This window comes from Tympanuchus pallidicinctus, unplaced genomic scaffold, assembly GCF_026119805.1.
Source record: "Tympanuchus pallidicinctus isolate F22 unplaced genomic scaffold, pur_lepc_1.0 scaffold25, whole genome shotgun sequence".
Lineage (NCBI taxonomy): Eukaryota > Metazoa > Chordata > Aves > Galliformes > Phasianidae > Tympanuchus > Tympanuchus pallidicinctus.
In genome coordinates, this window is record NW_026294742.1 from 3,016,747 (window position 1) to 3,039,648 (window position 22,902).

The 22,902-nt window shown below is 52.3% G+C and overlaps 2 protein-coding genes across 4 annotated transcripts in view; both read left to right on the top strand.

Annotated features, from left to right (window-relative positions):
- Window positions 1-17,535, top strand: part of SRRM4 (serine/arginine repetitive matrix 4) — a 62,382-nt gene extending 44,847 nt beyond the window's left edge. For all 3 annotated transcript variants that reach the window (XM_052689394.1, XM_052689396.1, XM_052689395.1), the window contains 8 exons: window positions 452-502; window positions 2,979-3,071; window positions 4,013-4,163; window positions 10,126-10,463; window positions 11,187-11,393; window positions 11,614-11,730; window positions 12,874-13,011; window positions 13,540-17,535. In XM_052689394.1, coding sequence (XP_052545354.1) covers window positions 452-502; window positions 2,979-3,071; window positions 4,013-4,163; window positions 10,126-10,463; window positions 11,187-11,393; window positions 11,614-11,730; window positions 12,874-13,011; window positions 13,540-13,804 — 1,360 coding nt within the window. In that variant the 3' untranslated portion in view covers window positions 13,805-17,535. The remainder of the gene's footprint in view (window positions 1-451; window positions 503-2,978; window positions 3,072-4,012; window positions 4,164-10,125; window positions 10,464-11,186; window positions 11,394-11,613; window positions 11,731-12,873; window positions 13,012-13,539) is intronic.
- A 1,625-nt stretch (window positions 17,536-19,160) lies between these two features.
- On the top strand, window positions 19,161-22,235 carry HSPB8 (heat shock protein family B (small) member 8). The gene is made up of 3 exons (XM_052689398.1): window positions 19,161-20,030; window positions 20,771-20,834; window positions 21,529-22,235. Exons 1-3 carry the CDS (start codon window positions 19,661-19,663, stop codon window positions 21,686-21,688), a joined length of 594 nt encoding a protein of 197 aa, XP_052545358.1. The 5' UTR covers window positions 19,161-19,660; the 3' UTR covers window positions 21,689-22,235.
- Window positions 22,236-22,902: the final 667 nt, after the last annotated feature.

Genomic DNA, 22,902 nt, shown 5'->3' on the forward strand with positions numbered 1-22,902 from the left:
GCCTCTTTGTGGAATCCCCTTGGTTCCCCCATCCCCTGTGGGTCTCGCAACCTCGTGCATGTTGGATACTTTCTGCATCTTGAGCCTTCATTCCTCTTATGGTTTCGCCTACAAACAGCAGTGGGGAAACATTCCAATTCAGTGCCTTTCCAGGTGCATACTGGAAGAACCCTCCTGATTCCAGTGCACGCATTCGTCTTCTCTATGGGAAACTGTAAAGCCAGAAGGCTGGCTGATGCCACGGGGACTGTGTCCAAGCCCAGGTTTCTTATCAAGAGCTGAGACCCCCAGTGTCAAGGCAGAACCAGTCATCCCTTCAGTTTTTTAATTGCATGTTTTTGGGCAAATTAGATGTAATGTTGATGTGTCATTGAGCAATATATATATATATATATATATATATATAAATCAGAACAGAAATCTCCAAATTAATTAGCCATTTCTTATTTAGTTCCTCAAGCCCCAAAAGTAAGAGAAAGGAAGAAAGAAAACACAAAAAACAGTAAGTAGTGATTCACAGTATTCTCTGCCCTGCCAGTTGTGAGCAGAAGGTCCAGCTCTTCTGATGAAGGCAGTATGAGACCCAGCTCTGCATGCCCTCACTGAGAGGGGCTTTAGTTCTTCCTTGTTTGCTGCTTTCAGAGGTTACACAGGGGTTGCTAGTGATATAACCAAATATCCAAATGGGAACAGAAAGCAATGGGGGCTGGGGAAAAGAAGAGGTTGTTTAGAGATGATGGAGGCTGTTAAAATATGGAGTTGAGGTTCCCATCTGCTCTGGTGTGTGCAGAAGACAAGCACAGTATTTGTCTTAAGGAACAGACAGGAGTGTGGTATGAAACACAGTTCTTTGAGGCCAGGAGGAGGGCCTGTAAGACTTCCATTTTGCAACTTGTGGCTTCTCACCTGCTTTCAGAGCACAGAAACAGCTCTGGGGCTGAAGCCTGGGCATCAAACCCCTGGCTGGCTCTGCTGGGACTCAGCACACCCTGCTAGGGAAAGAAGAGCTGGCAGACAGGGATTTGCTGTCTGATTGGTAATAGCAGGGCCTGCCCTGTAATTCTTCACAACACAGCCTTTGCTCTTAGGAAAGGAACAGAAGGACAAGAGCCCCTAGCACTGCTAATGTCACCTTGCTGCCCATTGGGACTGAAGAGACTAGAATCCACGAGGTGCTGCCTTCACCTCCATTGCATGCAGAAATCCCATCTCCTTTTCTCTGCATACTGCATGTGCAGTAATGCACTCACTGCTTTCTTCCCGCAAACTGAGCTGCTGTGTGCCCAGAGATCTTACAGATCATTGATAAAGCTGAAGCTTTCTTGATTATCTGTATAAGAGGGCATTTCCATGCACAACAGTGCTGGCCAACCTGCGTTAGCCAGTTAGTGTGGTGAGAACAAAGATTGGATGCAGCAGTGCACTGACTGAGGGGAATGAGAGCTTCTGGGATTGCTCTTTGGGGATAAACCACCCAGGGCTCTTCAGTTCTCATCTTTCAACTCAGAAAGCAGAACTGAGTCACTAGTGGTTTCTCCATGCCTCCCCGTTGCTCCCAGGTGTGGATCAGTGAGATCCCATAAACCGACTTGAATCAGGATTTGGCTTATCCTTGTTATCTAAACCACATGGGAGCAGTCTGTCCTTCCTGAATATGGGGGGAAAAAGCTCTTAAACTGGAGAGACAGATGCAGAAGGTGAAGAGAAAGCATGGAGGGAGGGAGAGGCAGTCAGTGCTGCTGACTTCAGCTTTACAGAAGGAAGGAAGCTCCCCAAATGTAAAATGCTGGAAATACAATCATAGTGTATAAAAAGCATCAGAGAAAACAGCCAAGCAGAGTTCAAGCAATTGCCCTCATTGTTGCCCTTTTGTTTTAGAGGAGATGCTGTGCTCAGGCAATTGGTTCACTGATTTCTTATGGTGCCAAATTGTTAAATGCTGTCCAGGCAGGTATGTTAGCAGTGTCAGTTGCTGGTACAGCATGGCCATGAAACCAGATTGTTCCTGTCAGCTAACCTATCATCAGCTTTGCGTGCTGGCACAGCAGTGCCAGGCTGAGCAGATGGTTACACACCAGGCCCAAAATAGCTGCTGTGGTGGGCACTGGGCATGACGAGAAGGAACAAGCACAGAAGGTTTCAGAGCCTGCCATTCACTTAACTCTGCTCCCTGAGTGCAGGACTGGGGCCCCTTCAGTAATGGGGCCAGGTCCATCTGTAACAGCCCAAAAGGAGCAAGGGGAAGAGGAGCAGGACAGTGAACCCCCGTCTGTGTGTAGTTTGCTGGTCCCTGTCCTGTGGCCATGTAAGAGAATGGAGCAGCAGCATCTGGGCACCTCTGAGAAGTCAAATAAATGGTCCTGTGCCCTCAAGCAGAAACCGTGCATAGTGTAGGCTGCAGTTATGGAGGCTGTGTTTCATGTTTATATCAACAATAACAGCAGTTTATAGGACTGGCTGGACCCTCTCATCTTGAGAAGGGGGGGAAAGCTGGTACCCAGTGTCCTGTATTATGGGGAGTCTGGGAGGGTTTGAGCTTGGCATTGGGCTGCTCAGACAAGTGGTTCTCCCCAGACAGGGCTTAGCAATGGGCTGTCAGGATGGGCTGCAGGATGAAGGCGGAATGGGTGACGTAGCTCTTTAGGGTCTTGAAAGCAGAAAGGATTGGTGCTGCCTGCTGCGCTCCTGTGCACTTGTCCATAGATCTTCCAGCATGGCGCAGAGGCAACCTAACAGCTTGTAGCTAAATGCTAGCATAGATCTCAGAGAGATGACATGCCTTGATGTCAGGGCAGCTGTGAAGGGATGGAGAGTTTTTCATACCTTTGTGTCCTTTGCAATGTCTCACGCACCAATCCCTTTGCTTTAAAATGCAGATCTTGTTTCTGATCTAAGTGCCGTTGACTCTGGCCTCCAACTGCTGGGTCTTACAGCCTATGTCTGCTATCTAACCACAGTTTCTTCTCTGTTTCCCAAAGCTCTCGTGGGCGCACCCGGAAAGCTCACCGCCACCGCCGCTGCCACTCTCGCTCAGAGAGCTCTGACTCCTATTCCCCGAGCTGCCGGAGCAGGTAATGTCACCGCTCGCTGAGCTGCTGCCCTGTAGCACTGCAGTGAGTCAGGAGTGTGACTGCAATGGCTCGTGTGCCCCACTGGCCCTCTGGGCAGAGCCACATCCCACTCTGGTAGTTGGGTGTTGAGCTCCTTGTGGTCATGGCCATAAAGCAGAAGGTTTGGGCTCAAGAAGTGGTGGCTGCATCTTCTCAGCCCAGCAGTCACTTCTAATCCCCATGGCTGAAGATCAGCCAGTGACAGCTGATTTCAGCCCAGTCTGCCTTTCCCACCCCAGGGCTCTGTACTGCCAATGTCCCAGGAAAGCTTCAAGCTTGTTCTTAGCAATGGAAATGTATTTGCCAATGGCATCCTATGGCCACTATCTTTGACCTGATTAAAATCTCTTTCCTGTAGATGACAGATGCATCCTGAGGCCAGCTGAGTGGATGCTGGTGCTAGACCCGCATCACTGCAATAGCAAATTGCATAGCTATGCACATCGTGAGCTTGTTATGTGTTGTTTGAAAGAGTTTTATGACCAAGCCATTCCCTCTGTCCCACTCCACTCCTTCTAACTACTGAGAATCTTCTCATGGAAGCCTGGTGATCAGTGCAGGGAGGAACGCAACCGGTAATAGGTGGGAAGTTCATGCAAGTGCAGAGTGTCTTCTCTTGAACGTGTACTGCCATAGGGACATTCAAGGCTGTGTGGAAGCTGTAAGCCACCATAAAATTAGGAATATTGGAGCTGACGTTTGCTTTAAACTTGAGATTTAAAACCCAAACCCCGCCACCACATCTCCTGGCTGCAAAGCAAAATGTTTTTAAAGCAAGGAAGCAAAATATTCCCTTTCACTCCGTCCGGACTCCACAGAGGAGGCGAGGGTTTGCGTGCGGCTGCCGGTGGGCGCTGCTGCAATGCTGAGGATAACGCTTTGCTTCTCCATGTTTTCTGGAGGCACAGAGCCAGGTCACGGGAGGAAGGGCGTAAAGCACGGCGGAGACGCTCCCGGCACCGTGCAAAAGTCCCAGCAAAGAGAAGCTCCTCTGCAGAGGTTCAGGCCAGCCAAACCCTCCCACTGCACAGCTTCCTGTCTCCTAAGGAAGTCGTAAGTATTACGCTCTGTGCTTCTTGGCTTTCAGTAGCCACGGGAATACGGGTGAGAAGTCTGACATGAAATTTCTGTAACTGGATTATAACGATGTGAGACAAAATTTGGTTAAAACAGCATTACTTATTAATGGTGCTGTTCTCCAAATGTATTTAAAGTCATTCCTTCCTTCAGCGCTTCCTCTTCAAGAGTGGGGTTGGAGAGGGGAAAGATTTGCCGAGTCTTTAGCCACTGAATATTGAATTGAGGACACTTAACATTAAAAAAAAAAGAAAAAGAAAAAAAAATGTGGCCTTCAGCAATGATATTTCGCAGGGATGTGTTTGCTATGCAGTCTTTGCTCAGCTGAATTTGAACTTAATTCATCAGTCTTCATGTCCGAAAGTTTAGTCCTTTAGGGGTAAAAAAAGGGAATCAGACGAAGATAAAGGAAATATTTACATTTAATGAGTTGGTGATTATTGGCAGGGGATGTTTTCTATTGGGATCCTTCTGAGATCACTGTTGCTCTGGACTGACAAGCCCAGGGGCCAACTTGAGAGCTTGTGTGCAGCTCTCATTGATGCTAATGGGAACTGCAAGTGCAGCCGAGGGTAAAGTCAGTCTCAGTGCCTTGGGATGTTTTTCCATATACATGGAAAGAGATGATATAATACATGCCTTAGAACAGAGGGAGCAAAAACAGAGAGAAATCTTAGATAGCGATTGGTATGAAATCTTTTTTTCCCATGGCACATTTCCCCCTTGTTCCCAGTGGCTGCCAAGCAGAGGTGTGATGCTCTTTGATCAGTGTTAGCATCTGATGGGTGTTCTGGAGAGGGGCACTGCTACACAAGTCTTGAGGTAACGCAGAACCTGGTGCTCGTGTGTGGTTATGGAATGCTACCAGTGGCTTGAGTGGAGTCCTCTGAGCCCTGAAGTGATATAGAGTGGGGGACTGACTTTCTCCTCTTAAGCCCTGTCCTGAACTGGAAATAGCTCAGCCATACCTCAAATAGAGGAGATAGTCCCAGCAAGAGGAGGCTCTTTCTCTGCTCACCTGCACAGCTGGCATTTCAATCACAATACACAGAGATCCTATATGGATACAGACAGGCCACAAGCTGTCTCCCAGAGTCACAGATGCATACTCACTCTTGTCATAAACACCCACTGAGTGTGTAGTGCACAATTGAGTCATTGCTTATAAAGCCATATAAGGCAGAGCACAAGTAGCAGAACCTGCATGCTGTGCTTACGTGTGCATCCCTACAGCAGCAAATGCAAAGAAGGACAAGAGCTTGCATTGCCACTGGCCTGGGGTGGCACCCTGTGTCAACTCAGCAAGGTCAGGGTGAGTGAGTTAATAACGCAGGGAAACCAATGGCAGAAAGACCTTTACTCTGCAGTCCATTGGTGTCCTCTCTCTTCCCAGACAGAAGTATGCTCTCTTGAGACATTGTTCAAGATCACATTTATGCATTTGTTTAAATTGAAGCCCCTGGCAAAGTGCTGAATAAGGTCTTTAAATATCACATGCTCAGAACCAGCAGGGATAAATGGAATGGGAGCCTTCAGTCTTGTCTGCTAATGCTATACAGTCTGTGTCACACCCGTTGGCCTGGGGTTCCAACAAAAACCCTCCTGATGTGGGGAGATTCATCGTGATATCTCCAAAGGAAAGTGATGGTCCAGAGAGGGCTCTGACACACAGAAGAGACCCAGACAGGCAATACACAGACTTCCTTGAGGCAATGCTACAGCATTTCCAAATCTATTTTTAAAAATTATTTAATTTTAAGCCAGGTTTTATTCTACTTTCTTCTGAAAACTGGAAGCTTTCTGTGGTAAACTTTGTCTCCACGCATTTTGTCCCTTCTTTTCTATTGGAATGACCACATCCAGCTCAGTTTACCTGCAATCTGAGGGTTGAAGCACACAGAGGAGCACCCTGTCCACGCGTCTACCTCACTGCTTCTTCCCTTCTTGCCTTTATGTGCAAGTTGGTGCATGCACGAGCACGCACACATGCAAAAACACCCCCAGAGCTCCCTGCTTCTTTTGAGCAATGAATTTCCAAGCTTCACACACTCGTTTTTTCCTTTAATCACACGCAGCCACAATAGGCACCTGTTGAGAAAGAGGATTGTGAGGCTGTGCCTCAGCATGCAGAGAAACTGGTAATAGGCTGCTGCTATATCTGAACATTAACAGCAACCCCCTGTCCTGCTGCAGACACCATTCTGCATTGGCACAGATGTATTCCATGCCCTTGTGCTTCTGGTTGAGCAGAGCAATATAAATACCTGCAGGGTGTGAGCTTAATTGCCTTTTGTTGTACCTGATGAAGATAACTGCACACAGCATCTACCTTCCCTGCCAGCTCCTTTGCGTTCACTGAAGCTTGTTTGCAATGTCACTAATTAACACAGGCTTGACCCAAATTTTCAAGGAGGCTCAGTGGGGTCTGCTTGTTCCAAGCAGCACTGCTTGTGCTGGTGTGCCTGCGGGGAGGTACAGGTGGGACAACGCAGTGCAGGGATGGTGACAGCATGCACAGGGGGGCAGGGGGAGGCTGATAGCACGCCTGCAGACTGCATTGCTCTTGCTCTCTGTTTTCCAGCCTGGGTTGTGGTTTCTATAGGAAAAGCTGCTCTTTTAACTGCTGCATGCCATGTTTCTGATGACAAACAGGGCTCTTCAGGAGCTGGAAGGCAAAGCTTTCCCTAAACATGAAAGCCTCGCTCTTTTGCTGATCCTCTCAGCCAGAGGACTGAATGTACCTCTGGTTATCACCCGATAAATCTGCAGCTCAGTGCTCAAGCAGAGGCAAGAGAGTGTGCAGCCATGAGAGGAGCAAGCAGCGCCCCGGGTACCCAAAGGAAGCAACATGATGCAAGCCCTCACCCCAAAGCTGTGCCAGACCAGCCCAAACCAAGGGGATGTGCTCACTGCAGCAGGCGGAGAGGAGTTTTGCACTGATGTCAGCTCAGGCAGAGGGTTAGCAGAGCCCAGCCCATCTCCCCATTGAAGGCAGCCCTATGGGCCCCACTCCCTGCAAGGCAGCAGGTGCTGCGGTGGCAGCTGTCAGCGGGGAGCAGGGGTCACTGCTGCAAGCTTTGTGTGCCTTTCATCGGCACAATGCGTGGACAGACAGAGGGAGGGAGACATTATGCACTCCTGAAAAAGAAATTAACTCTTGTTTTGCGACTCGTTTCAAAGCAGAGAAAAAGACCCCAGAAAAACCCTCTGGCGATGAGCGAGGCTGCGCCGCGCTGCTCACTGATGGGCCTCGGTCCCCTTATGGCTGAGAAAATTTATAGTCCTGTCTCTCCTCGAGGCTGTTTGAAGCACAGTAAATGGACTCGTTCAGTTTAATTGGAAGACGAGCAGTGATTGCATTGTTGTAAGCCATTAGGCTGCACCGCCTCTTGATCTAGGAGCACGCTCAGCATTGCGTTCTGAAGCATCAGGGCCTCGTTTCTGCTCGCCCCTTCATCTTGCTTAAATAATGATTCGAAACACAAAAAACAACAAACCCAAACAGTAAATACATATCTTGGGTTCTCTTGAGGGCAGCAGTGTGTCTCACACCAAAATCATTGAGATTATTTAATTACTTATTAGAGGGGGGAGGGGGAAATGCCAAATGTTCACACATTGAAAATTAGATTCACAGGAGACCAGACTCTTTTGAGACACCCTAGAAAAATAAAAAGCCATTAGAATTCAACTGAACTCTGCAGCGCCTTCAGATGCAGCTCGTGGTTCCCATTTTGTGGGGCAGGAAAATGGAACCAGAGGTAGAGCCAAGGTCACCAGATGGGGGAATTAGCCTCTGCCCAGCACCTCAATGCTTGTCCTACCTCCTACAACAGGACAGAAACCACAGGCCAGGCCTTCCAGCCCTCACAAGGATATATTCCACTTCCATCCATGTTACCTCTTCCCAGAGTGCTGTTATTGCAGTGGTGGAGCTACAGAGGGGCACTGGGGGCTCACTGGGTAGATTTTGGGATGCACTGACAGCAGCTGTTACTTCAGTGCAAGCAAAACAAGAGTTCCTAGCAGTCCTAGGACCCATGGGTTGAAATGCCAAGAAATGGGTGGATTTCTTGGCTGGGAAGAGCTAAAGGCTGTTTGGTTTGGACTGGGAACAGAGGTGAGGGAGATGCACATGCCCACCCCCAGACTCCCACCTCTGGAGTCAGGGAGTGCTTCACGTGGTGTTTTTATGCCTGTAAATGAAACGTAGCCAAAAGGTGGCTGCCTCAGGTATAACACTAGCCAGAATCTTTAGAAAAAATCTGGGAAGCCACATCCCTCGTGTCTTTGGGTGCAAAAGAGAGCAGGGCCGGACCCCCCGCTCTGTTACACTCCTTTGACATCTCTGGAGTAAACTTATTCTGGAATAAACAAGAGCTGGCAGAGAAATGGCAAAGAGCAGCACCTGTGTTGCAAACCCCGGGGCCTGGAGGAGGCTGCACAGGGTGCAGATGTGCCAGGTCTGTGTTTGTCCTTAATGCTTCCCATCACAAGGGCAGGCATTAACACTCGTGTAGCCTCGCTGACCGGTGCTGGACTGGCTCTGGTAGATGCCAGTAGAGATAAAACTGAAGAGATAAGATGTTCAGATGATGGAAGTGCCCTGGTGGTGCCAGCTGACAGCCCCAGCTAAGGCAGCCAGCAAAGCTGTAGGGTCCTCAGCTTCAGTAGCCCACCAAAACCATCATCCCCTTCCCGTAGGTCTCCAGTGCAGCCAAAGTGGGGGAATGTTGTTTCCCCCTCAGCTTTATTTTTGACTTCTTTGCTGGAGTTCCTTTCGCCATTTTCACGTACCCGTGGGCCACCATGAAACCCAAGGGGATTGAGTGCAAGCCACGATTTTCCAGCACAAGCCATCAGCCCCCAGGAGCTGTCTGGGCAGCCTAATGTAAAGCAGAAGGAAACAAAAATAAGGAATAATAAGTGAGAGAAGCGAGCAGACAAAAAGCAGTTGTGACATTTACGTAGCAGAGTCAAGTGAACAGTTGGCAGTGTGGATTGAAGAGAGGGTTTATGTTTTTTTTATGTAATTTGAGACTCTAATGATGGACTTATGTTGCCCGCTCTTCCTTTTTTCTTACACCTTACCTACTAAAGGAGGAGTTCTTGATGGGTAAGTGGATGCTATCCGCAAGACACCAGGGAATTTATTAGAGGTCACTTGAGCGCATTAGCTATATCTTCTTCAGGGGGAAAAAAGCACACAGAGAAGTGTCTGTATACCTTTTATTTCCAGAGGGATTTTTCTTTTTTCCCCTTCTCCTTTTTTTTTTCTTCTTTTTTTCCCCCCCTTTCTTAGTTTTTATTTTCAAAGCTCTAAGCTTGTTTATTTGCCAGTTTGTACAGAAGCCCTTCATTTGATTTGCTTTGATTTTTCTTCACCTATTTTTGTAACATTCGTTCAGAAATTCACTTAATTAAGCATTTGTTTCATTTTTGTTTTCCTTCCAAGGATTAGAAAGTTTTGGTTTGGTTTTTTTTTTTAATATATATTCCCTTCCACTCTCGTTTCTTTTTTTGCCCTCCCCCTTTTAGGTTAAATAAGGGCTTTTTCCTCTGTTACACCTTTTTTTATTTAGTTAGCCTGTTACTTTGATTCCTTGGTTGCCCGTTTACTTTGTTGAACTCTTTCATTTAACATGGATCGCATGCTGATACTCTTTGCATGATCTCTAGATCTTCCCGTTATCATAGCAGGGGGAAAAGGAGTTTCTTCTTACTGTGGATTTCTTTCAGGGATATGTGCTTTTGTTTTCTTCTCTTTCTTCTTTTTCTTTCTTTCTTTCTTACTTTGTTTCTTTCCTTTTGTTTCAGTGCATCATGATGGTAAAATTTCTGGGTTTATTTAAAACATAAAATAAAAGCAAAGTAAAACCAAGAGCAACCCTCCTCAATAAAACGTTCAAACAATGCCAAATGGCTTTTTTGCTTTCAGATCTCTCAGTCAGGGTCTTCTGCTGACCTCTTTACCAAAACAGACAGCCCGCCTGGCCGCCTAACCAGCCAGAACGGAGAGTGTCATGAATATGACTCAGGAAACGACACTTCTTCCCCTCCCTCCACTCAAACGAGCTCATCCAGGTCAAAGGACAGCCAGGAGAAACGAAGCGTAGCCCACGATGGCTTTGGCCATGCCTTCTCATCCAGGAAGCCCAAAGTGGCCAACGGTGATAACAGCTCTGATTCAGGAAATTCCTTCACCAGTTGCTTTTCCCAGACCAAGGCAACGGCTTCGGAAAATCTGTCTCCAGATCCCCAGAGACAAGACGAGAGGTCAGTGATTATCAGCAGCTAATGCTGGTATTTGTTGCCCTGTATCTCCCGCTCGCATTCCTGATGCACCGGTGAGCTGGCAAGGAGGTTTTGTGGTCTGGAGGTGGTTAGATCTCAATCAGACCTTGCCAGTCTGGAGTTCAGAGCCCACAGTGAGCAGTGCTGGAGCCTGAGGAGGAAGATGAAAACACAGCCACAGGTCATCATCAGGAGAAAGGAGTAGGTGCCAGCTCCATCTCTGCCTCCCTTACCCGGGATGTGCCAGGTGGTGGTGGGAATGAAGGAGCAGAAGCATGGCAGCTGGTACCTAAAGCTGTGCTGGGGCAGTGGTGGTTGGGAGCAATTCCACCTCAGGTCTTAAATGCCAAATGTTAGAACCAGGGGAGTTGGTATTAGGAAGAACAAGTCCTGAATTTTCATTTGGAGGGTAAGATGTTGAGGCTGTACATATTTCTCATGCTGTGACTCCAGTGGGATAACTCTGCCTTCATATGGGTGGAGCTGGGATTGCAGCTGGTCCTTACTGTTGAGAAGCTGACCCCAATTCACATCCGTGGCTCTTCTGGAAGTACAGGGATTCCCACAGCCCAATCCAAAGGCAGTAGGACATGCCTGCTCGCTCTGCTCCTGGAGCACAGCCTTGCCACACTTTCCTTGCTCTTTACCCCCAACGCCTGCAGGGCATGGGGCAGAGGAGCTGACAGCCCAAATATACATTTGCAGAGGATGCCTGTCCTCGTGTCTCAGCTGTTCAGAGGAGAAGAAGCGCAGTGTCCCCCCGTCGCCAGCCCGCAGCTCCCCGCTCAGGCCGTGCCCCCGCAGCGAGTCGTGCAGCAGCACAGGACGCTCCTCCCCTGGCTCCAGCTGCTCCTCACCCCGCAGGGCCTCCCCCAGGTACTCCCGCAGCAGGTCCTGCTCTTCAGGGAAGAGGTAAGGCCAGCACAAATGGCTCTCTCCATCACTCTGGGCAGTCTCTGGCTCTTGCAGGCTGGCGGACTCCTTGGGGACGGGAGTGAGACTTTGTGTGGGTGCCAGGGAACCACGTGGCCCTTGAGATATGGGGCATCTCTCCCCACCATGAGCCTGGATGAGAGGAAGTCTGGTACAACCTCACCCTCCAGCATCTTTAGCTCTTATGTTTCTTCCCTAGCCCCAGGTCTTCTTCACGGTCCCCCAGCTATTCCTCTAAATCCTGCAAAAAAAGCCCTGGAAGCAGGAGCTCAAAGACTCGCCGAAGCCCGAGTTACTCCCACTACAGCCCTACGAGGTATGACTGTCCCTACATTGTTATCTGCTGCCTCATGCTTTTCCATTGCCTCCATCACTTGCTTGTACTCCAGCCTACTTTCTGGTTCCTTCTGCCAGCTCCAAACTGCCCCCTCAGCTTCCAGGAGGGAGCAGGGAGACATGGAGCGTGGCATATGTCCAAGCATTATGCTGATCTGCAGTCCAGTGGAAATACCTTCCCATTTATTGCCTCAGGGCAATCAGTGCAGCAGGGAAAGATGCTCTGCTCTTCCAAGCTGCAGCTCTGCCAAAGAGGTTTCAGACCCTGAGAAATGTCCCTGCTGCATGGGCAGGAGCCAGGTACCCTCATGCTGGCACTCACAGAGCCATGCATGGGGAAACAGCCCAGGTAACTCTGCTCCACACCCTGTAGAAAACACACATCTCACAGCTCAGCCCTAGAGATGCCTTTGGGCAGTATTTTCTGGTAACATCTCTGCTTTTGAGCATGCTGTGAGCATTTGGCACCCTTAAAATGTTACACTCACAGGACCTGATTCTGCAAGCTGTGACAGCCCCTGTTCTGGTGCAGGAGAACATTTCCTGCATGCAAGGATCAGGCCCTTGACCTGTAATGTGTTGCTTTGCAGATGGAATTGAGAAAGGAACGGGGCGGATGAAGTCATCTACCCTCCACAGCAGGGCCTGTGCTGACGTGCACAGGGAATTAACAAAAGAGAAAACCATAGCAACCCCAGCACTCCTTCTGGTGAGCGGTGCACAGCCCTGCAGAGCTACCTGGGGCCCTCTGCACACGTGAGGCCTGCTGGCAGGGCTGTGCTCGCCTGCTCTTGCAGCACAGCCAGCAACAGCAGCTTTAGCAGCGCTGTGCAAATACCAAGTGCATCCACAAAGGGATGGGGAAGCCATTTGGCTTAGCAATGCAGGGCTGCTGGGAGACGCTGCTGAAACACCCCTGCAGCCTACAATTGCTGGGTGTCCGTCTGTCAGGCTACTGAGTGTCCCACTGTCCAGCGAAGCGCAAGGCTGATGCCACCCAAACACCGAGCAGAGCGCTTTCCACTCAACTGGGTCACTGCCTTTGTGTTCAAACCCCATCCAGCCGATTTTTGCACCTGCAAAAGCCCAGCGGTGATGATTTTCAATCTGGCCCTTCCCTTAGGGACCGTGAGCACAAGCACAGCTCCAGTGAGAAGGAGTCACACCGGCAGCGGGACCGGCAGCGCCGGCGCTCCTATTCCCCCCTGAGGAAGCGCAGGAGGGACTCCCCCAGCCACCTGGAGGCCCGGCGCATCACCAGGTATGGAGACATCACACCTGGAGCACTATGGGCTGCTTTCTGTCCCCAGCCATCTCTGGTGCAGGTTGCTCCAGGAGCGCAATGTTTTCCCTAACTCTAACTCTGCCTCCCCTCCAGCTGGGGGATCTGCAGCTGGAAGCAGAAGGAGGATGCAGGGGTTTCATTTACAACCACAGAAGAAAAAGGGCAGATAAATCAGAGCAGGGATTCACCCACCCATCAAGTACAAGGTGCAGAAGGATTTTGCTTCACCCTTTCCCATGGCAGATGTCCCATGCTATAGACAGTCAAGTTTGACTCTAATTCTCAAGCTGAGGGCTTTTTGGGAAAACATCAGGCAGAGCCTCAGACTTGATGGATGGCGGCCGTGGGGGTGGTTGGCTGGAATCCCAACGCCTACCAGCTACCTGCAAATAAAACCAGACGAATCTGAGAGGTGTCATGCAGAGTAAACAACATATTTTGAAGATCTTGGCAATAAATCTGTCCTTGCGTTCCTGGTAATTCTGCATCTCTCTGTCCCCACAGCGCCCGCAAACGTCCCATCCCCTACTACCGGCCCAGCCCGTCCTCCTCCAGCAGCGCCAGCAGCTATTCCTCCTGGTACAGCAGTCTCAGCCGCTCCCCCAGCCGGAGCAGGAGCTACTCCAGCCACCGGTCGAGCCGCAGCCGCAGCTGGAGCAGCAGCAGTGCAGAGAGCAGGAGCCGCAGCAGGAGCTCCGGCCCCAGGAGCAGCCGCAGCCGGAGCAGGAGCTGTGACTCAGGAGGCAGCTCCGACAGCCTGCGTCGCTAAGGAGTGCCGCCGGCATCACTGAATTCCTTGCATTCTCCACATCCTTCCCACCTACTTGGCCATCGATCGCAATCACCCCCGATACTGATGTGACAGCAGCACTGCGTCCCCTTTTCTCATTACGGATGGAGTAAGAGCCCTCGTGCTCCTGGAACAGCCCCTCTGCTGCCTTGCAGGGAGGGTGGATCCATGCAGCTCCCCCAGCCAGAGCTGGGGCTGGAAGAGGGGCCAGTGCCCTACAGAGGCCCTGCAGGCCCTACAGGGTCCATCCTCCTGACATCCCCATCTCCCCATCGCTGCCACTCTGCGACAGCTGCCAGCTGCTCCAAAGGAAGAAGATTTTGCCCTTCTCTTGCCAAAAGCGGGAGCCAGTGAATTAATTCCCTCTGGAGGAAGAGACACATTTAGGGAGGAATTTGCTGGGAAGCTTTGGTGATGAGTGGACGTGACCTGTCCCCCTCAAGGCAAATATCAGGTCCCTGATATTGGATCTCTCCTCCCGAGATTCTGCCCACTCTGCAGCAGGTCTCTGCCATGAGCATATTTATTTATTTCCATACGCCCAACTCTGCTATAAATAGAAGGCTAGAAATCCCTCCTGACATTAATTTCTGGGGGGTAAAAAAGCTATTCCCCCTCTCTTTCTCCTGCCCTTTCCTAACAGGGTGTTACACATCCACCTTTCACAGGGCTGCTCTGTTCCCCTCCATCAGTGTGATCGCTGAGAGGAGACACAGCAGAGGGGAGTCAGTGCTGCAGAGTGAGCTGGGGCTGCACGGTTCGCATCTCAGAGACCCCCAACACCCCTCCCCCAAAATTGCCTGTTTTTTTCCCAGGATCTGGGAGGGCCCTGCCTGCCTGGGCGGCCCTGCGGTTTTGTCTCCCTGCCAGGCTTGCCAGCCCAGCTGCCTGTGCAATTACTGTGTTTTGCAGAGCAACAAAGGCTTTTCCTAGCACGGGCTGAGCCGGTGCTGAGGATTTTCTTTCTCTTACAACACCTGGGTGCTTAGAGACGCTAATTTAGGTCTAAGACTTCCCTCCCTCCCTTTTTCCATCCCCTCCCCTTCCATCCTGCGTGATCATTAACGAGTTTGGGCTTAATGAGTCAAGGAGGTGTGTCATTGAAGTGTCACAGGAAAGGGCTAAGGGCAGCCAGCATCTGCCGGAGGGGGAGAGGGGTGGAAGAAAAGGCAAACCCACAGCCAGAGAGTTACCCACAGCTCCCACTGGCAGCAAGTAAAGCTGTGAGCGAGGTAAGGTCAAACACAACCTGGATGATTGCCTTATCGAGCATATGAACGTGTTATCAGTTGGAAAACACAGCAGGAAGGTTTATACTTCTGTGTAGCTGATGCAAGGGGAAATTTGATAACAGGGGCCCTTTTTCCCGTCTCCTTCTCACTGCAAACCCCTCAGGCTGTGGTTGAGAATTACAGACGAGGTGTTCTCGCAGCGGGTGCTGCTGCCTTCCCCCCACCCCGGCCCCACAGCAGCCTCTGGCTTCTCTGGTGGGGAGCACCCTTCTTGTAAAGGGCTGAGAACCCCATGCTTCTTCCTTAGGGAGTCCCTCCCAGTTTAGCATTGTCACCCTGTAGCACTCCATGAAAGGTCTGATCTCAGCGACCAGAGGCCAAATCCCAAATCTGTGGGTCTCTTCATGCCCCTCCGTGCCCCCAAATGCCGGCATGCACCTGCAGCAGTGAGCCGGATGGGCAACAGCTGGGAAAGCAAAGAGCTTTGTGCAAGCAATGCAAACAGTCCAACTACATTGAGCCGAGTTCCTGGTGGGATGGAGAACAAACACAGTGCTGGAGGCAGCAGCACACGCTGGCTATGGGACAAAGAGGTGCCACGTGGCTCTGGTACCCATCCACCTGCACGGCCGGTGGCAGCTGAAGGCTCTCAGGCATTGGAGCAAAACCTCTTTATTTATTTATTAATTATTTATTGACACACTTATTTATTATCAGTGCGTTCTGTTTCTAATGGCTATGGTCGGGACGGATGCGAGCGGTCGCCGTCGGCAGTATTTATTTATTTATTCTGGAGGGCAAAGGAAGGAGCGAGGAGTTATCGGGGCTCTCTGTGCTTGTTTGGTCCTCCCCATCGCATGGAGGTTCCCAGTGCTGGCCCTGCACTGGCAGGAGGAAGGACTTCCCCGCGTTGTTTTGCATTGTGATCCACCCATGGAAAATCTGAGGTTGGGCCGTGAGAGCATGGGAGGTGCCTGCAAATCCAGCCCTGTGACAGCACTAACTGCGTCTGTGTGTGCGTGTGTGTGTGCATTATGTTTCCTCAGTGGTATTTCTCTCTTTATTTTTTAACTTATTTAAGGTTTTTGGTACAACGCGCATCATCGCCCGTCCTGTCAGTGGGTTTTCTGTCACTTTGCAAGAAGCCTGTGAGCTTTTCTGTCTCTGTGCCTTTTGCCAGTGCTTCTTTTGTTGTATGCTCACTCACTCGTTGCTTTTATGGGATTTTTACTCCATGACCAGCATCTCAGGTTGCTGTTGTTTGCATGGAGCAGCTTCTGCCCTGGGGCAGTTCGGCCCTTTGGGTGAACACAAATCGCTGCTCATTGGCACTGGGGCTGCACACCAGGAGCTTTGAGGCAGTGTGTTGGCCGCCTCTCAGAAGTGCCATCTCAGAGGGTTTTCTTTCTTCGTCCTTCCTGCCTGTTGTGTTGTTGCCATCCCAAGTGCCCTGGTTGCCTTTCCACAGCAGAGCACATGATGCAGTGTCCCTCCCTGGGATGCTTCCTGCTCACTCAACCCCCAGGCTCCCTCCTTTCCCACCCCACACACCAGGTCAGGCTGCAGCAAACCCAGCCCAGCCCCTGAAGTGTTGCTGCAAAGCGCAGAGGAAGGATATTTCACAGAATCACAGAATTGTAGGGGTTGGAAGGGACCTCTAGAGATCATCGAGTCCAACCCCCCTGCCAAAGCAGGTTCCCTACAGCAGGTATTTCAGTGCACTGTTGTGTCATTCCATTTGGCCGCAGGTTGCAGCGCTCAGCTGTGCTCTGCTTTATGTTGACCGTAACTTTTCTCAATGTTTCTGTTGTTTTGGGTGGCTGAAGTTGTACCAAACCCATCTGCAATGGCCAATCGATGTTATTTTGCTATGCATTGTACATAGATCGAAAAGGCTGAGAGGACTTGGCCTCTTATTTAATATTTATTTCTCCTATTTATTGAGCATTACTTAGGAAAGCTGTTCGAGTCTCACCGTTGGCTCCATGGGATATTTGAGAAAGGGACAATTTTAGGTGCCAGACTGAAGTCTTTAATGTCCAGCAGGGTTGTGTTATCTGTGTGATAGAGGATGAACAAATCCTGTGACTTTTGCAGCTACCTGGAAGTCTGTGTGTGACCAGGATGATCTCTGAAGCACTGCAACATCCACTGCTGTAGCAACAGCTCTGTGATAAAGCAGCCTAAATTTTGGACTGTTGTAGAGAACAGCACCTTGAGCCCCATCCAGGGAATGGAGAGATTTAGAACAAAAGCCCAGACAGGAGAAAAGCTGCCAGGGAAACCGTGTCCCTGTTTTCTCTGCTGGTCAGTTCCTTACCAAATCATACCGGCACATCTGTTCATTCGACTTCACTGTAAAACTACCTTTGCTCTCCATGGAAATGCATACTGTATTCTTTAGTCTTCCTGGGGTATTCGAGTCGTTAGCCTGTTTAGAAAAGGGTTCCAATAAAAGTTCAGATGATATCTGGTTCACATCGCAGCCTGGTTTCTCGTGTTCCTTTTGGATGGGGCTTGGTGCAGTGGGATATTTTGGGTTGTTTCAGCTGCTGGGTGCAGCAGGGCATGTGCTTGCGCTCTCAGCTGCTGGGGATGAGGTCCTTGGGGCACGGGCTGAAGCTGAACTGTTGTGAGCTCAGATTCCTGCCAGCTGGGTCAGGCTTTCGCTGCCCTTTGCCATGCGATTTGGGTCATCCTCAGCTCACAGACAGTGTAAGCCAGTAGTGTAGATATCACACCAATTTGGGGGCGATGGGGATGCTCTGTGTCCCCTGATAGTATCAGCCACCAAGTCCTGCCGGCAGCTGAGATGTGCACCTGGGAAGGTTCTGGGCACAGCACTAACATGGGGCAGTGTCCCCAGGTCGCTTGGCAGACAGGAGGGCTCTGCGCTCCCCAGAGCTGACGTGGCGGTGCTGGCAAATGTGGGAGGTGACTGGGAGATTTGGAGTGACAACAGGAGCTAAATTGGGATCCCTGGAGAGGGACGTGTGACTAATGGGGATAAGCAAGGCGACAAGATGGATTCCTGGCCTGGGAGGGAGGATGGCCTGGAGCTACTTGGGAAACATGGGACTGGAGATCTCGGGGTGAATGTGGCCGGGATGGAAGCGGCCATGGGGTTGTCCCAAACCGTGTGCTGGTGTCCCCCCTGGAATAGCTGGTGTCACTTCGGGTGATGGGAGCGCTCAATCAGGCAGGGCAGAAGATAGAGGAGGACACTACAGCCTTTGCTGACTGCTGCTTCTGAGCTCCTCCCCGCATCTCCAGTCATACCCCAGTCCCCAGGGAGACCCCACAATGCCTGGCTGTGTCTCCCCACACACACCAGTGAAGGAGATGAGGAATAAGAGATGCTCCCCATGCAGGCAAAGGCAGCTCCCTGTCCAGCAGTGCCACGTCGCTGCTCCATGATTAATACCCTCTGAGCGACCAGCAGCCGCATCGCAGCGTGGCCCACAGCGCATTACGGCCTTCCTGCTGCAATTTGTTCCAGCAAGTCCATTAGAGAGATTGCAGATGCTGAAGAAAGCAAGGTAGAGACAGGAGGGAGCGAGGAAGCAGTGCAGCATCCGGCGCATCATTGCTGACTCTCATCGGCGTGCCGGGACCCCTGTGCTGGAACCCTGCTGCCACCAGGCACCCCAGTGCCACCAGCGCCAGGTACCCCGCCGCACCCCATCCCCTGCAGCCCTGTAATTAGCCCCGCGTGGCTGTGATTACGCCTCGCCCTGCTGCGGCGCAGCCAGGCACGCGATGAGGAGGAGGAGGAGGAGGGCGAGGACGGGGCCACGTAGGGTCCCACTCCCACACCAATGATTCTGGGGCATTGCTCCGGGCCCAGCCCCAGGCATCAGCCCACAATCCCAGCCACTTTTTGCTGGTGACGCATCTCCGGGTGCAGCGAGTGTACAGTGCGGGGCCCGGCCCCACCTGGGGTATTTTTGATGGATGACACAGGGGTGCAGGCAGCCCACCCTGAGCTCCCCGGTTATTTTTAGACAGGTGCCGAGAACCCTGCGCCAGCCGGGATCCTCAGGCCGGCGCGAGAGGTCAGCTGCACAGCCCAGATTCTCCACGGCTGTTTCATCCTCTCCAAAATACTCGGCTGACAGGGCAGGAATTGCAAAACACAGCCTCCCCCCCCCGCAGCGTATAAATAGCGCTCGCCCGGCGGTGGAAGGTTGCAGAAGTTTCTCGGCTCCGAGCTCAGGCATTTATTGCTGCTCTCGCCCAGGAGCGGTGGGGACACGGCGCAGTGATTGTGGGAGCGAGAGGGGAGAGATAAGCTTTTAATCTCGGGATATTCGGTTTGATTTTTTTTTTTTTTTCTCCCTCTCTGGACAAGAAGTTTTATTTTCCTCCGCCCGATCCCTGGGACCGAAGCCAACCAGGAAGCGTTTTCTTGCAGCCCACACCGTCCTCCCCACACTTGCTTTCCAAGCTCCGGATGCCTCAGCCCTGCTGAACCTCTTCCACCCATCGCGCTCTGCCCGGTGCCGGGCTCCCACCCAAACCCCCGTGCGTGGATGCGCCTGCCCTGGGCCAGGCTCCCCGGGGTATTCCGCAGCATTTGAGGCTCCACGAGGAGCACAGAGCCATGGCCGACAGCCAGCTGCCCTTCTCCTGCCATTACCCCGGCCGGCGGAGCCTCCGCGACCCATTCCGAGAGCCCGGTTTGACCTCGCGCCTCCTGGACGATGATTTCGGCCTCTCGCCCTTCCCTGGGGACCTGACGGCAGACTGGCCCGACTGGGCTCGGCCCCGGCTCACCCCCACCTGGCCGGGTCCCCTGCGTGCCCGCGCCTCCGCCATGGCCCCCGGCTACAGCGCCCGCTTTGGGGGGTACCCGGAGAGCCGCAGCCCCGCGCCCACCTCCCGTGAGCCCTGGAAGGTGTGCGTCAACGTGCACAGCTTCAAGCCTGAGGAGCTGACGGTCAAAACCAAGGATGGATACGTCGAGGTGTCAGGTGAGGGCTGGGGCGCGGGGTGTGGGATGGGGCTCGGTGGCATGCTCAGTGCTGACGCTTCCTTTGGGGTGAATCTCTGGGATTTGTGTTCCAGCTGGCACTCGGCTGTGAGCTGCCGAGAGGGGCCCCAGCCTGGCTGGGTTAATTATAGCTGGCGAGGACGGAGCTGAGGGAGATTCCCTTTAAAGGGGCCGAGAGTGAGGCAGCCCAAAGCACCTCCCAGAGCTCCAGCGCTGCACCCTGGCTAGAGCACCTCCTGGGGCTGCCAGCGCCGTGCCAGGCCGCAGCACTTCTTCCAGGGGCTGATCTGGGGGGGCACTGTGGGTTGGAGGGATATGGGAGGCCTCAGAGCTTAAGCCCCATCTTGGTGAGGCTCACACACAGCCCAACAGCACAGCAGAGCATGGGGACAGGATCCAAAGATTTGATCATGTCTGATGGCTCCTTCTTAAGCCCTGGCTCCTGGCAGCAAGCAGGGCTCAGGCTCCATGGGAAGTAAAGGTGTCTGGCGGGGAAAGCAGCTCTTCCTCCTCCTCCTCCTCCAACCAGCGCAGCCTCACAGGCCAGGCACTCAGCGCTGTTCCTTGTTGGATGTGGTGTATCCCTCCTCACGTGGGAGACACTCACGGAGGGAAGGGAAAACATCTGGTTTGGAAGAGCTCCTGGGGTTTGTTTATTTTGCTTGTTGGGTTGAGCCCTGAGCCCAGTGCGGCAGTGACACGCCTTTGTTCCCCCCCCAGGCAAACACGAGGAGCAGCAGGTGGAAGGAGGCATCGTCTCCAAGAACTTCACCAAGAAAATTCAGTAGGTATCACCCTGCCCCGGGGCGTCCTCCCACGAGCACAGCCCTATCCCCATGACATGCGATGGCTGCAGCCCTGCTTTTCCCATCCCAAAACCAGCCCTGTGGGCTCCTCCGGCCCGGATGTGAAAGTAGAAAGGGGTGCAAAGCACCGTGCTCCTATTTTGGAGCTGATCCCATCACCAGCCCCAAAATACACCAGTCCCCGGTGTGCAGCTACACGTGCACCCGCATCCACATCCGAGTGATGTCAGTCTGATCGCTATCGCGCTGACTCACCCCAGCAACAACAACAGCAGGGAGGGAAGGCGAGCCCAACTCCGAGGGCAAAGCACAGCGGTGCAGCAGCGGCTCTGCAGCTTCGCTTTACCAAAACCTCCCAGCAGAGCCGCGTGCGCAGCGGGTGGGAGCCAGCAGCCGGGCTCCTTTTATGGGCAAGGCATGGGTGCGACGCAGCAGCCAGAAGAGCGCGGGCGGCAGCGACATCCCATCAAACACATCTGCCACGGAGATTAAACAGAGCGCCAGGCAGCCCAGAGGCCTCTTTAATGTCCCCGTGCATTCCCAGGGGCTGCAGTAGTAACACAAGTGGGGGCATTGAGCCCGGCCGGGCGTCTTGCAGGGCAATCTCAGAAGGCTGCGAGCCACATGGCTGCACCATCTCCTAACCCCACACATCTCTCTGTCCCCCTCCAGGCTGCCCTATGAGGTGGACCCCATCACTGTCTTCGCCTCCTTGTCGCCGGAGGGGCTGCTGATCATCGAGGCTCCCCAGATCCCCCCCTACCAGCAGTACGGCGAGGGCAGCTGCAGCAGCGACATCCCATTGGAGAACCCAGAGGCCACCTGTGCCTGAGGGCCCCTGTGCCCCTTCTCCATTCCCCCGACCCTATTCCCCCCCAGCCCCGCTCCCCGGGCCCCAGCGGGGTGGCCCCGGGGCACGGCCTCTCCCGCCCCCTGGGAGCAGCTGCCCCACAGTGGTCTGACACTCTGGTAGAGGCTTTGCATCCATCAGACCCAGCAGAACGGGTGTCTTCGTTACGGTTCTTTTTATGCTGCAAGGTGAGCAGATGGGATGTTTGTAACAATAGTGAAAAAGTGCCCTTTTCTCTTCTTAAGTTGAAGTGGAATCCCGTGGTCCTGCGTCTTCTTCTTCTCTGTTTTTGGTTTTGTTTTGAACTCCATCTCCACGCCGGCCCCTTGGCAGCCTGCAGACATGCAGCCGGCAGTGGGGCCAATGGCACAGCCCTGTCCCAGACAGACAAACCCCCCACCAGACCTGCTGAGAAGTGTAAACTGTCTGCATGTTTTGTTTTTGTTTTTGTTTTTGTTTCCTTTTTCCAAAAAGAAACTTGTGATTTTACTTATCAGACTTGAGGAATAAAGATGAGTTGATGTTCTTAGCCTCTGCTGATCTTGACTGGGAGGTGAGGGTAGGGGGGCTGGGGATGCTCTAGACACTCTTTGCCCTCCGTATGGGCTCTGTGCCCTTTTCCTGGCTGGGGACACAAAGCAGCCCTCTGAGACAGGGAAGCTGTGTTCTCGCACCATCCGCACTCACATCTCCCCCCACCAGCTCCTGGCTGCAGCCCAACCCTGCAACCCAATGCCCAGGCACAGCAAAGTGGTGATGCCAAAAGGAGCAGACACCCAGTTTTCCATGTCAGTGGGACCTTGGAGTTAAAAATACAGCTCACATGTTGCACTTGGGCTCGCTCAGGGCTCAGTTACCAACAACAGCCACAGCATGTGCTATAAATCCTGGCCCAGGCATTGCATTCCCCCCTTGCTCACACTGCAGGGGGGGGGATGTGCTACACCCTGGTGCCTGGGTGGGGCTCCAGCCCTGGGGGCACAGGGAGCCCTTGTTCTGCTCTTTGGAGCTGCTGGGTGGGTTTTGTGCATGGCTGAAAGAGAGGGCACAGATAAAGAGAAAACTCAACAAATATCCCCAAACGTTGGTGGCTGGTGACTGTCTATGTGGGCTGTTGCCCTCAGCTTTCTCTCCTGCTCATCTGCAACTGGGGGAAGGAGGTTTTATTTCTGTATTCCCTCTGCTTTGTTTGGTTC